This window comes from Zea mays, chromosome 2 (genome assembly GCF_902167145.1).
Source record: "Zea mays cultivar B73 chromosome 2, Zm-B73-REFERENCE-NAM-5.0, whole genome shotgun sequence".
NCBI lineage: Eukaryota > Viridiplantae > Streptophyta > Magnoliopsida > Poales > Poaceae > Zea > Zea mays.
Genome location: NC_050097.1, coordinates 223,574,089 through 223,588,642, shown reverse-complemented (window position 1 = coordinate 223,588,642; position 14,554 = coordinate 223,574,089). Strand labels below are relative to the sequence as shown.

At 45.6% G+C, this 14,554-nt stretch overlaps 1 protein-coding gene and 1 pseudogene across 2 annotated transcripts; both read right to left on the bottom strand.

The window, feature by feature from the left end:
* Window positions 1-510: 510 nt before the first annotated feature.
* LOC100279252 (uncharacterized) lies at window positions 511-7,988 on the bottom strand (annotated as a pseudogene). Its single transcript, NR_158725.1, has 10 exons — window positions 7,750-7,988; window positions 6,658-6,704; window positions 6,459-6,544; window positions 6,219-6,300; window positions 3,291-3,977; window positions 2,744-2,897; window positions 2,180-2,418; window positions 1,203-2,082; window positions 998-1,071; window positions 511-787 (listed from the first exon to the last, which is right to left on the bottom strand). The product of NR_158725.1 is annotated as an uncharacterized protein (transcript).
* A 3,667-nt stretch (window positions 7,989-11,655) lies between these two features.
* Window positions 11,656-13,075, bottom strand: LOC100384441 (Peroxidase 52). The gene is made up of 4 exons (NM_001176978.1): window positions 12,794-13,075; window positions 12,543-12,728; window positions 12,249-12,411; window positions 11,656-12,160 (listed from the first exon to the last, which is right to left on the bottom strand). Exons 1-4 carry the CDS (start codon window positions 13,001-13,003, stop codon window positions 11,775-11,777), a joined length of 945 nt encoding a protein of 314 aa, NP_001170449.1. The 5' UTR covers window positions 13,004-13,075; the 3' UTR covers window positions 11,656-11,774.
* Between the last annotated feature and the right edge of the window lie 1,479 nt (window positions 13,076-14,554).

Here is a 14,554-nt window from a genome sequence, read left to right as displayed (position 1 = left end):
ACAATGTCCAAGCAAAGAAACGACATTTTGGTTCAGTTTTGGCTTTCCAAATGGGATTGATGTGGGTTTTACAGAAGTTCGTTGTGAACTGAATTTTATAGGCGCTACTTGAACTGTATTCCCCATCTGCCGACCATCTCCAAGAAATGGTGTCTTCGAGCTATTCTGTTAATTAGTGCAAAATATATTTAGGGATGCAACAAGCTAGATCGAGGGGTGGAGAGACAAGGACAAGGTGCACAGCATTTTGTTGAAGACGAACAGACAATCAGCTGGGCTAGGGTAAGCAGGCCGGAGGATCAACCAGCAGCCCGTACGTACGTGTCACAACTCAACCACGAAAGTAACTCATGTGTTCCAATCCATCTTGCATTATTGTACCTAAACATGTTGTCCTGACTTACATAACTGACGGTAGAGAGTGATGACTGATCGATGAACACACATATATAGTTACTAGGTATATGCCCGTGCGTTGCAACGGAAGTAAAAAAGTTAGTATAAAACATAGATACGGAACAACAAACATCACTATAATATGAAAAATAAAAAATAAACAACAATAAATATGTCGTGAATTGTAATCAACATCTCATGCTGGTACACACAGTCATCAAAGTGGAGTTGAATATCCCGAATTGCTTGGTTTACTCGGTCCATCACAGAAGGGATCATCAGCTACTGCCAATATAATGAACTTCAAAATCATTAGAAAATTTTGCCTCGCCACTTGGTCCGTCAACATGCCCTCCTCTGCCTGATTTCCCCCAATCAATAGTTGTAACCCCTAAGAATCAAAACCCAATATGTCAGGCACAAAGGAACTTGTTCTTTACAAGAGATTAGACAAGAGAGAAGTATGCATAATGATTGCAGAAACGTCTCAATACATGGATAAGGGAGAAGTATGCAGTCATTTAGGAATAAAATGGTTAACTAAAAAGGCAGTCATTTGCTCCTCATATTTTCTCTGTTCAGCAGATGGACAGGGGCTCACCATTCCACTCCTTGAGGCACTTGCGCAGCGATGTCTTCCTCAAATGAGCGCTTGAAGTACTCGTGATAATCATCCTACATACCAACTCCACATGAAGTAGCATCTCCAGTACGATTAACAAGGTACAAAAATTTAGGCAACAACTACATCAAGAAACTGAAGGCAAAAAACACAGGAGCATCTAAAACAATTGCTTGTCACTTACTCCCTGTGCATAAATCTTCCTGGACCCTTCCAACTGCGACATCTACAGATCATGGGTGTTCACCAACTCCTACACCTCCGATGTGCTCAAAATATTCAAAAAATTGATCGGTTACTTATCAAATGGAGAAGCAGTAGATAATGCAGAGCAAAATAAAAAAAAACCTGAGCTCTGTTTGTGTTCCTCTTGGTAAGGAAGAGCTCGAGCCGCTACGATCGCATTCCTAGTGAATCCCAACACCATACAACCACGACAAAAGTGTTAAGTAGACCTCCTAGTGAATCCCAACACCATACAACCACGACAAAAGTGTTAAGTAGACCTCCTAGTGAATCCCAACACCATACAACCACGACAAAAGTGTTAAGTAGACCTCAGAACAACACCACAAGGAAACCACACGTGAGAATAGCAAACCACCAATACACACAAGCATCCATGGCATTAACACCATAGTTTGTTAGGAAAATTCAACTGAAACATGGACGAAAAATGAAATCAAAGTGGTATGGGCAGGCTAAGAATAATATAAATGGTATGGGCATGAACTCTGTACCTAACAATACATGATAAAAAATAACAATTCAGCTGATTCATGGTCGGAAATCAACAAGGATTACAGAGTTCACGCACCTTAAGGACAGGGTACTTTTTATTTCATTAACAGATCAAGCAAAATAAAAAAGTAATGAGCAAATGAGCCTAACTAAAAATGCATAACATTCAACAAAGCTAACTAAGATAGGTTATTTACATCATTATTCAAATGTTGTACTGAAAATGCATGCTATTAACGAATTTAGGAAACCAGAGTGCCAACTTTACCTCTTCTAGAGTCCAGTTGCCCTTGGATGAGCGGCGTGCTGGACCAGTTGTCCTCCTGAAGCCAGAGATAAACAAACATGTATAAGAATTAAGAAGGAATATGCATATCATAAAACCTGATGAGTGGTTCCAATAAGCGGATAGAAATTCACCCATTGGGTAATCTCCCCCTTTTTTAGGTTCCTTGCTGACTCCTCCATCAGGAGGAACAGAAGGAGCTGAAGACTCTGTGCCCTTCAAAGTCTTTCGCTCTTCAGTTGTCATATTAAGTGAAAACAGAAAACTGAATCTCCACTTAAAGCAAGGTAAGGGCCCAAATATCCATCCCAATGTTAAAGCCCTCTAAGGTCTTCTAGCAGATTTTTTTCGCTTGGGGAGAAGTGGCCATTGTCTGCCAAGAGGGGGGAAAGGAACAAAATTGAATCATGTAAACAAAATAACAAATAGTCGAAATTATAATACAGAAATACACAACTATGAAGGTACAGTGATGCATCGTGATTTTGCCATGATAGACATGCCCTCAAATTTAATCACAAGATATCAATTTTTTTTACAGTGAGAAATTAACAAATCCGAATAAAATTTGGCTAGATTTGAGAATTCTAGAACGCAGACTGCAGCGAGCCAAGGGTAAATACAACATACTAAGATGGCAGAACAAGGACTAACCCAAACTTTTATAATAAAGAAACATTAATACAGTAAGAATTTACCAAGAAGAAGAGTTTGTTGAAGTGGATGAAAATCCATGCTCATCGGTGTTGATCCTTGGCTCAAGGTCCGTGCAACAGTTTTATGGAAATCATCTTGTTGGTAATTTTGGCTCTGCGAATAAGTCACAGACCGCATATTCACCGGAAGATTCACCTGCTATGTTAGATCATCATAAGTGCATGATTAGGTGTAACGAACAACACCAAGTACTAAGAGCAAGAATCTAGTAATGGCAATGCATTTATTTGATTACTTATGGAGCTTATGGGGTACCAAATATGTTTCAAGTCATCTGAATACATGTCTAGGCAATGGACACTGAGAACGAGATCCAAGTTCTGCGTGATCAACTGGCTGGAAAATCTTCAGATTCTCTTTGCCTTTTGAAAGAGGTATGCGTCTCAGTACCATTTGAACTAAATTGTTCATGTTATTTTTGTGTTCCTTATTAAACTTATGAAGTTCCACGGTTTTTCTTTCAATTTTCAGATATTACCTAGTGGTATTAAGTGTTAACTGATTTTAGCTAGGGATTTTAGGGCGTACCGGGTGCAGGGACTGTGGAGAGAGGCTGTTGCGAGTTGCGACTGATGGTGATGGCGACCTCCCCGGCGCCATCCAAGAACAACACCTTGCCACCGTGCTTCATATTCTTGTTCGAGACGTTGCTCGGCGTGGGTTGACCATCGGACGGCTGCACGGAGACAAAAGCAGCGGGCTGGGGCATCCTAAGCGCCTCCAGATTTTGAAGTTCCTTACAACGAATCTGTCTTTGGTGCTGAATTGGGGGGGAACAGGTTGGAGTTGCAACGGGCGCACCTTGAACTTGACAACATCCTTGCTCCTCTTGATCTTCACGGAACCACCGCCGTGACAACAACAGGGACACTAACCACCACCGTGCTCTTCTCCACGGTCAGCCCTTGATGGGAACACATCCGAGAACCTGATGGGAGTAGCGACAGCCTGCATTTTCTGATCTGAACTTCTTGTGTGTGATCAATTGTTCTACTGAAGTGAAGTAGCAGCTTGGTATAGTATGATCTGAAAGGGTTATCGATCTTGTGTGGTGAGCTTCTGTTATATACTATAGAGCCAGAGTGGGGTCCTTGACCATTGTTTCTAAAAATAACTTCATTAGTCAATAGTGAAGAACTCCTCAGGCTCGATGAGGGGGACAAACTTGGTGAAAGTGATAACCACCCTCACTGTTGGCACAATGGGGATTGCAATCTGCATGAATGGCAAACATGAATAATGAGCTGAATGCAAAGCTACGTTGCATTTAGGAGTACCAAAATGAGCTATGTGCAACAAGATAATTACAAGAACAACCTTTAGAAAATTATATAACATATTGTGGCAAGAAGCAGCCGAAGGTACACAAAGGCAAAACAATTGGTGGCGTCCACACTTCGGTGAACACCACTTTGCGGAACATATAGCAAAACTTGGACGAGTGCTCCAAGCTGTATGTCTAACCAATTTCTACTTTCTACAACACCATAGGTTTAGTTTTTCCCATCACGTTTCATTTGTCATATAAATAAACTATGAGTCATCAAAACAAGATACTATCAATGCAGGTGAGGTGAGTGACAGTTAAGTAAATTCCCTTAAATCTGTGTCCTGAGTAAATTCCCTTAAATCTGTGTCCTAATTGCACCTTCTTCTGTCTGCAATCATAGAATCAAATAAAATAGATTTGTCAAAGAAAAAGCGGAGACTGCAAGTTCCAACTTTGCAAGTTTCTCCACCTTTGATTCCTAAAAATAAATACACCAGCCCCCCCATGCTAAGTATTGGTTCCTAAAAATAAGTCATTTTCTGGATAAATTGAGAAAAGTTGTTGCCTTTTACTCATGTACAAATTTGTGAATATGTATCAACTGGATTATGAAGATGACTAACTTTTTTTTTCTAAAAGTAGGTGATAAACATTGAATTCGGGTATCAAAGCCTAATTAGACTACCTTTTGTAGAGAACTAACAATTTTAGCCTAGATAAAGTAACTGATTTCAGCCTAGATCCAATCCAGGGTATGGTTTTTCCCATATAATCCATTGCATAAATTAAGATCGATTTCTGGTACATTGCAATTTAATGCCCACAAATCACCTAAAATGCAACCAATTTTACATAGCTATACAACTGATTGAATATCTCCAAATGAATGATATGGTGCCAGGGACACTAACAGAAGTACACAACAAGAGAAAACAGCCCAGGAGGATGTAACATCTCCAAATGGTATGGTGTTCATGGACACTAACAGGAGCTAAGGAAATGAATGATGTTGTAGTAATGTTGTAGTAGAGATTGCTTTAAGAAAAAACCAGTTTAGTCAACTCACACTACGCGGCCGGGCGCGGGATCGAGGTCATCCTCCGCGTCCGGATCGGGATCCGCGGGCGGGATTCGAGGGAGCCGCTGCCGCGGCCGTGGGCGTCCCGGGCGCGGATGGGGACGAGGACGGGGACGCCGTGGGGGTCTCCCTCCCAGACCTTACTGCCGCCGCGGGCCTCTCTGTCGCTGTGGGGGTCTCGCTCCCGGACCTCACTGCCGGCCAAGGCCCGGCGGGATCTGGAGCTCGCCGCGGAGGTCGATGCATCGACGCGGGCGTCTGCCGCGTCCCCGGCCGGGCGCGGGATCGAGGTCATCCTCCGCGTCCGGATCGGGATCCGCGGGCGGGATTCGAGGGAGCCGCTGCAGCGGCCGTGGGCGTCCCGGGCGCGGATGGGGACGGGGACGCCGTGGGGGTCTCGCTCCCGGACCTCACTGCCGCCGGCGTGGGCCCCGTAACCGCCGCCGGAGACGGGGACGGGGGCGCGGTGGAGGTGTGCGGCGTAGTGATGGGGAGAGGAGGAGGAGGTGGATCCAGGGCGTCTATGGCGGGGAACCGCGGCGCCAGGGCGGGGGGTACGGTGGATCCACGGCTGGGGAAGGGGCGAGGTGGAGGGGTGCAGCGGGGGCAGGCGGCGCAGTGTGAGGGAGAGGCAGAACCCGCGGTCGTTGATGCAGCGCAGAGGGAGATGGCAGAACCGTGCGCCATGCAAATTGTGGACGCCTACAATAGGGACATAATTAGTAGTAGAGATTTATTTATTTATTTATTCCTTTTTATTTAGATATAGTTGCATATTTATATACGTATGAATGTATTGATTTATTTTAGGTCATATCAAAATAATTTAAATGTGATACCAAACAAAATTACACTTTGGCATGAAATGTAGCACACAAAGTTTCTCCTAAGGTGTTGTTCTACTAAACTAAACACTTATATTTTAAATAGGTGAGTGCCCGTGCGTTGCAACGGAAACATATAATGTCACGGTAATTTATGTACAAATATGTGTTATGTTGTTAAGAGAAAAAGTTTCGTAATCTATTTGTGGTTCTAGTGATAAGATGGAGAGCGAGAAAATTCAAGCTATGGAAATACAGAAGATGAAGAACTGGTCGAAGGTTACCACGCTTTCAGTTCTGTGGGCATCAGAGAATCAAATTCAAAATTTGCATATCCATGAACTGTTGTTCAATAATGATCGAAACCTGGAATAGATTGAAGAGAAACCTCATCGCATGGTACAACAGTCTTTACCAAAGCATGTATGAAAGAGGACACCCGAATATTGCGTAGATTACAATGAGGAACCATTTGCTATTTGTTAAGAGAGTAGAGAGAGTCAGAGTCTGACGACGAACCAGACCTGCGAACGGGGCTGTCGTGGATGACTCCAGCTTCTTGCAGGCAGAACCGTCTGAGCTCAGGGCATCGATCAGCACAGGCGTGTTCCTTCAGGATGGTGAGACGTAAGTTGTTAGATCAGATCAGATCAGCACAGGTGTGTTCCTACAAGGGGCGGGGGAAGACATAGACACTGAGCTCGCGCGCGGGGTAAGAACCACCTGTCGACTATTTCACCGTTGCCGAGCTGTCCGCTAGTGCCCCTCCCCTAGGAGAAGATATTCCAAGTAGCAAAGGAAGACAAGATCAAGTCACCATAGTCTTGTACCAACAAAGTGTATCAAATAAAGTAAATGCTGGTAGGCCTTCAGTGTTGGTGATGTAGATGATGGCAGTGATGACAGGTGACAACAGGAAGAACAGTATACTACTCAAAAAAGCTGAATATATCTAAACTAATACCAATTAGTTAAGGTGGCTGGATAGAGACATCAACAGCAAAATTCTGATGCATGAAGTCAGTGGCGAATTGTTCCATTTCAGGTGGATCTGTTGGTTATTACAGAGCACTGACCAAACCAGAAAGACAGGTCATTATGTCACAGATTTACAATTTCCTTCGCAGAAGCAAATTCATCCCCTGGTCAGGGGACTCTGTGCAGAATACTGAACGCATCGCCTAGCAATTTATTTAACAGCAATATTGAGAAGGAACAAAACACACAATTAAAAAGGTGAAAAGGGGACCAATATGGCAACTGGCAAAGACGCATACGCATTATTTTTGGGGGAATGGAATCTTGTCCAGAGAATTAATAATAGATCAACCAAAACTGGAGCATCCCCCTGGCAAATTTATTTAATCGCCCGATGTCGAGGTATTTCCTCATGTGGCTTCTCAGCGAATCAAACCAAGGGACCAGTCAACGGACCGAGATCTGAGTGGTGGCTCGCGTGCAGGGTTTAAGACCGGTGCGAATCCAACCCAGATCACACGGGCGGCGCCCAACGATCGGGCATAAAGCTGAGAGAAGCCAGGCCAAGCACGCACACCCCGTGCCAAGCATCACGGAAACCCCCAATTCCCTGTACCAGGAGCCTGAGAACACCTACACGGATCGAAACTCTAGGTAGCCTACGACAACAAAATCCCCAGGAAGCCGAACCCAATCAGGGTAGACCAACGGAGTGGCAGACGCACGTGAGGACAAATCGAAGCCCAGGAGGTCTGGAGGAGCGGGACGGTGACGACTGACGACGAGAGACAGAGGATCGGGGCAGGGGTGGAGGCGAGCCAAGAGAAGGGGACTCACACTCCGCCTGCTGAGCCGCCGGCGACGAGCGACTTGCAGATGGTGAGGATCTGGTGGCCGGGCGCCTTGACCCCCTCGCGCGCGAGCTTGGCCTCCTCCGCCAGGTTGACGATGGTGGTGACGGCCGTGTCGCCCCTGCTCTTGCCCACCACGTCCTCCGATGCCATATCCCCCCGTCGGCGCTGCCCAGGAGGAGGGTGGCGGAGGACGCCGAGTCGGGCCGGGGTTGTGGAGCAAGGTCAAGGACTACGGCGGCGATGTGCCGTCGCGGCCGCGTCTGTAACTGCCTGCTTGCTAATTTGGTCGTTTCTTTCTGTGACTTGCCAGCCATTTGGTCGTTATCAACAATCTGAAAGATGGGCTACAGAATGGGCCGCACCATCCTTGGGCCGCATACACCGCTCGGATATAGGGACTGCTATGGTGTTATTTGATTAGTGCCATATCGGCCACCCAAAGCGTCGAAACGTGACTTATAAGCGTTGGTGTGTATTGTTTGTTGTTCAGACTAATATCTCTGGTGCCACAACAAGATGATTTTTTGGCGCGGTCCTGTACGACAGGAGGCAGAACGGGTCAGAGGCAGAACGGCAGAACGAGTCAAAGGCAGACTACTATTGCTTACTTAATACTAGTCGAATGCCCGTGCGTTGCGACGGCTAACAACAATACCCACGTAAACAATCCACCAAAAAAATCTCAAGATTTTTTATTGATTATCCCCGCTCTCCGTATAATATTTTTTGATTTAGCTAACTGTTGTTATTGTTTACTCCATCCAATGTGTCTTGGTACAACACGACCAATGAAGTGAGTGATTAGAAGAAAGTTCACAACGACTGACTAAACGAACAGAGATTATATAATGACATAATTCCACCATACAAGACCAAATAAGAGAAAGTTTGTGAGCTCAAGTTCTAAAATAAGTCATATGAACTCAAACTTATAAAAAAATAGATCAAAATATGGAGTGGTTGCTAAAGTCAGGCATCAATAAAAACTGGATGTGCTCTATATAAATTATGCTACTTCGTCCAACTCGGTGTCATTCCTCAGTGACTCAATCAAAGCTAGAACCGCAGATGACTCAAGCATCCAACCTAAGCTTTTCGGGTGTGTTGAGAGGTTGAACAATACCATGACTGTGTCTTTTTGTCCCTGGGTGTCCCTTTGGTCATCATAGACGCAAGCTCCTCCACAGCCCCTGGCTCATTCATTATTTTTTTCTTATAATCATGGACTATAGATAAACTAAATAGCATATTTGTAGCATTCTCCTTGGCCTCTGTTGCTAAATCATTCTTCAACACACTGACGATAAAATGGAGTAATCATCTTGTTCCATAATCTGTCTTTGTTCGGCTCAAAGATTGATAGATTGAGCAAAGCAGACACTGTGTTCTCCTACGCCATCCAATCGGATGACAGCAGCAGCCTGCATAGCAATGGTATCGCGCCCAACTCAGCAAGGAACATTTGATTTTGCTTCTCAGTCTTTGCCAGCAACCGGATTTCCCTAGCTACGACTGGCTTTGCATGCATTATCGGATCCCTCCATCAGCGTCTTCACCAAAATCCTTGTTGTGGCTTTGTTTGCCTCAATTGATGCCTTGCTGCTGCACGACGTTTCAATCATCCTTTTCGTTGCTCTCATGCAAATCAAATAAAAATTAGGACTAATTTTTTTTGTAAAGGGAAGCACATAGATAGAATGGGACATCTTGGTTATTTTCTCTGTAGAGGGCGATGTGGCCCTTTTATCTCTTATTCCTATGAAGTTTGCATCATCTAAAGTTTGAAACCTCTTACGACGTTTTTAGATTGGGTAATAGCTAACTCTTTTGTGGCAGTCCGAGTATGCATTGGTTTTGTTGTCTTAATATCTAAAATGATTTATTGTAAACACAGTTGAACATGAAAATTAGCAAATCAATAATGGTAGAGAGATAGATGCATTCAAGCATTCTTTCTTTCTTTTATTCAGATTGGCATACATGTATTTTTTTTTGAAAAGCATGGAGGACCATACCAACAGTATTAAACTTAGTTATTTGTTGATATATGAAAATATCAAAGGTCAAACTAACCGAAGCATAACAAAAACAAACAAATGGAACCCATTTTGGTACAAAGGTTGGCCTTCTTAAGGTTAAGTGCAATGGAAACTTTCTTGACACCATGATTATTTGTGACAAAGAATAGGACGCACTTATTTCTTGAAGTGGGTCTCGATGTGTTTGCAAATAGTTGGATCACAGAGTCACTGCCATTCAGCACCAGTGGAACACCGGGCCCATAAGCACTCCATTCCTTGAATGATTCCCAAAGATCTTCGAGTCATAAAGAAAGTTGTGAATCCATAACAACAACACCTCGTCACATCCTTAGGCTTGTCTGTAGTGGAAAAAAATTGAAGCTAGTCAGCAACACAAAATCAAGCCGGTTCTCTAAAACAGGAATGATATTTCAACCAAAGAATAAAAATTGTCACGAATAAAGAATATAGTAGTACAAACATTATTACTGCATACATGATAAGAAACAAACAACATCATTCAAATCGTGGTTTATTTATTTGACAGAGATCACTTCACATAAATATATAATCTAGAGAGTAGAGACAACAACAGATATGCATACAAGTAATTACATGGGAGTGCAAACACAGTTATAACAAGCAGTCAAGCACAACAATTAAGAATCTGACAATTATGGTAATCTTTGTTTTATACCAAAGGAAGATTTCAGGGTTTTCGATACATAACCAGTAGAGGAATCCAAGGTTGGTAGGTGTGTATGCACTTGTACTCGCTTCAGATCCGAATGCCGGCAAAACCAAAAACTTTGACTGCAACCTCCCGCTACTGACGGAATCAGTTATTGTTCATTTTGATCAGATCCAACAGAAGCTAGCACATAGCAGTCAATCACAAAACTTTGACTATAACCTTCCTCGACTGACGGAACTCAATGGCCTCGTAACTCACCACCATACAGCAGATGCTAGCACATATCAATCAATCGCAAAACAATAGCAAACTTGGATTGACATTTCATCGAACACCTAGACTACATGCAGCGACAACATAAAGCAACAAGCGGGATACTCTACCTTGACGTGGTTCTTGTAGTAGCCCATGACAATGGAGCTATTAAAGAAACATGGCCTCGTCGTAGATGGCAGGCGCCACCTGCAGCGGCGTGTCCCCACCGTCGTTGAACGCTCAGGTCTGCGCATGATCCCGGGTTGGCTATGGCTCCTCCACCGCCACAACACGTCCACGGGGTCGTCCTTCCCCACGTCCGCGCCACGTCCGCGCCGCCTAGATCGAGGAGGAGCGAAGGCAGGGAGTAGGCGACGCTAGGGCTAGCAGGTGGGCGCGAAGGTGGAGATGGAGCAGAGGCTGTGGGAGATTGCAAGGGAGGCGTGTGGGTCTAGGCGATGTGTGGCAGTTGGTGGCAGTTGTGGGATGCGTGGGACAGCGGCGACGGCTGCGGGAGAAGAATCTACTCACTTCTAATCAAACTTGCAAATCTCCTCGACAATCCTCCCACACATCTCAGTTAGCAGTGCGGCGACCAGCGACTCAAACAGTGTCACCGTATCTGGAGATCCAAAACAATCAAATCACATCAGGAGCCACGCATCGGAGGAAGAGGGGGAGAGAAGAGGATCTCCATACCTATTGGAGCTCAACGCGCTACTGGCCCGCGGGGCTGGCTCAATGCGGCAGGTGTGGGGCGAGGGAGCCTGGGTTGATGGCGTGGTGGCTGTGCGCGGGGATCAGCGAGAGAGGAGGTATGGCGTGAGAGAGGCTAGGGTTTTGCGTGCGGTTGAGATAAGGAGGGAGGCGTGGGATGAGGGACTGCGGGTTAACCCGAGAAAAACTGAGGGTGATTTTTGTAAAAAAATGACGCACGACAACCGTTGAAACTGGTGCTTTAAGTATAGTATAGAAGTAGTAGAGATAGATATGATCGTTCGTTCTCAGTCGTCTGCTAATAACGTCCGTCCGTCCGTCCTAGCCGTTGACCCTCCAGCAATTGATCCTGACCTGCCCCTGTGACCCGGTGAGTGGGCTGAGGTTCCCCATCTTCACCATCGCCGTGGCGAAAGCGCTGGTGAAGGCTGCGGCGTTGGCCGCGAAGCTGCTGACCGTGCTGTCGGCGCTGCCGTTGTTGAAGAGCTCCTGGTCCGAGTGCAGGAGGCCCCTCTGGGACAGCAGGTTGGTGTAGTAGGCGTTGTCGAAAGCGGTGGGCGTCATGGCGTCCAGAGGCGCCAGGCTGCTGCTGCCGGACGCGGGGCAGTTGGTCCTCAGCGACATGGCGAAGGCGGGGTTGATGTTGGTGTCGTTGTAGATGTGGTCGTTGAAGCTCAAGCACTGCGCCTGTCCGATCGTGTGAGCACCTTCATATGCATGCATATATATCGTCATCGTCATCGTCGATCAGTAGCTAATAAGCTATAGCTGCTAGCTATGATCGATCGGAGGCACCTGAGAGAGCAACCATGTCGGTTTGGTTGAGATTCTTTTTGCTATACGCGCGCAGAAGCTGCTGGAGGCTGGACGTAGGAGGCGGGAGGTCGCTCGTCTGTGCCGGGAACGAAGCAGTGGAGTCCCTTCTCCCCAGTGCAACTGTCCACGAAGGCCCGCCGAGCTGGAAATTAAACCAACCAACACAGCAAAGCATCATCAGCTAGCTGCTGGCTAATTAACTAACGCTAGCTACACTACAGCATGCTGATCATGACAGCATATATCTAATTAATTAATGATAGTATATCTCACCGCGACCACTCCGTCCCTGGCGGCTACGGCGAGGATGTCGGCGCAGGAGACGATCCCCGGGCACACCGCCTCCACCTGCGCCTTGATGCTGTCAAAGACATCGAAGCCCCTAGGATTCAGAGTCTGGTTCGGAATCTGGTTCTGCTCCCCGGACGTGTCGTTCAGCAGAACGGACGCGTCGCAGCCCTGCTGGATATGATAGATGTCAGAAATTAATTCCGATCTACTTAGTTAATTTAGCTGCTACTTGCCTGCACAAAGCAGTCGTGGAAGTGCAGCCTGAGCAGCGACGCCCCCACGCGAGCCTCCTGCGCCACCGCCGCGGTCACGCCGCTGCTGATGGTGGACAGCGCGCTGGGGCACGACGTGTCGTAGAACGTCGACGAAAGCTGCGCCGAGGCCAGCGCCGCCAGCACCACCACCACCAAGAGGCTAAGCAGGCAAGAAGCAGAGGCAGCCATGGCTAGCTGCGCGGTACCTGCTAGCCTACTCTACTATATAGATAGATATACCTGCCGCTTCCTTGCTGCTCGTCACAAGTGCCTGTTGTGTGCAAAGCGAATAGTCCATGCATGCATTATTTATAGGGCCTTGCTTGCTGATGCCTTCTTTCTTCCTGCACTGCATGTCGGTCGGTCGGTCATCACTCATCACTAGTGCATGCTACTAGGCGAACCGAACTAACACAAAGGAAAACATCCAAAACCGGATGCCGAACTTGTATTTTCGTCCACGCAGACACTAGCTGCTAGTGCTAGAGGGGAATACAGTGCTGCAGCTGGTAGCCACGCACTAGCTAGCTCGATCGGCATACAAAAACACACACACACGGACACGCGATGTTAGGTGTCTGAAGAACATCATGGCCGCACGCAGTTTTGTTTTCAAGCGCGCTAGCCAAGCATGCATCCAATATGCGAGGGCCCCCGACGTTCCTAATAATTGCTATGGCCGGCCGGCACCAACTTACTCACATTAGACAGAAAAACTTGTCATATTAATTGGAGTACATATGTTTATAGATGGAGATGGTCATGTGAACCACACAGTGACATTTAGCTAGTATTTATCGTCATCATTATCGTCGTCATCACACACATATATATATATATATATATATATTGATTAGGAGTAAATAAAGTCTAGGGCCTAACTATATTTTAATAAAAACATAGAAAAAAATCAATAAAGACGATATAAAATACACACTATATGGTTTGAGCTTAACACGTGCATACTAATTTACAACAATTAATAAGGTGAAAAACAGAAAGTAAAAAATATAGGTTCATTATGCATGCATGTTAAAGCAAAGTGGCGCAACATCCAAATGACCATTGTGTTAGGAAATGAGTATGCAAAATGTATCCATGGAACCTCTGACATCTGTGATTGTGGATCACTAGTAATAATTGTGTTCATGCGATGGACGGGTTTGTTTGGTTGGTGGCATGGCAAGCTTCCTTGGGCGAGGCCACACTATGTAGACTTCAGGGCACCAAAAATAGATCCATGTGATTCCTACTTGTGGGTCAGGCAACTTTTTCTAACTCCAACTATAGATGGCCAAGTGGATTGTGCTAAATAGGTCGGACTTGACCTGATCCGTAGTGCTTCGGTAAGGCATGTGCACTATATAATAAATAGTGCATGTGTGGCGTGTCGCACGACATGATCGAAGTCAGTACCACGTCTTGGACGCCACCCTAACACGTACGGTGGGGTGGCACGAGCATATGACACGATTAAGTGGTCGATATGATTAGACATGGTTTAGACTGACTGATGGTCCATGGATATGATTATTGTGAGGTGTGCATATGATTTTAAATATGATGAATTCGGTCTATATTTGGCATGGATATTTATGTTTTGAAATCATATTTGTAATATTAAATGTTGGGGACTTGTTCTCAAGTGCTATGAATTAGAACAAGGCAGCATAAAATGTTAAATATTAATGTCCTTCGTCCGCTGAAGCATTATCTCCCCGAGGATTTAATGAACTTCGG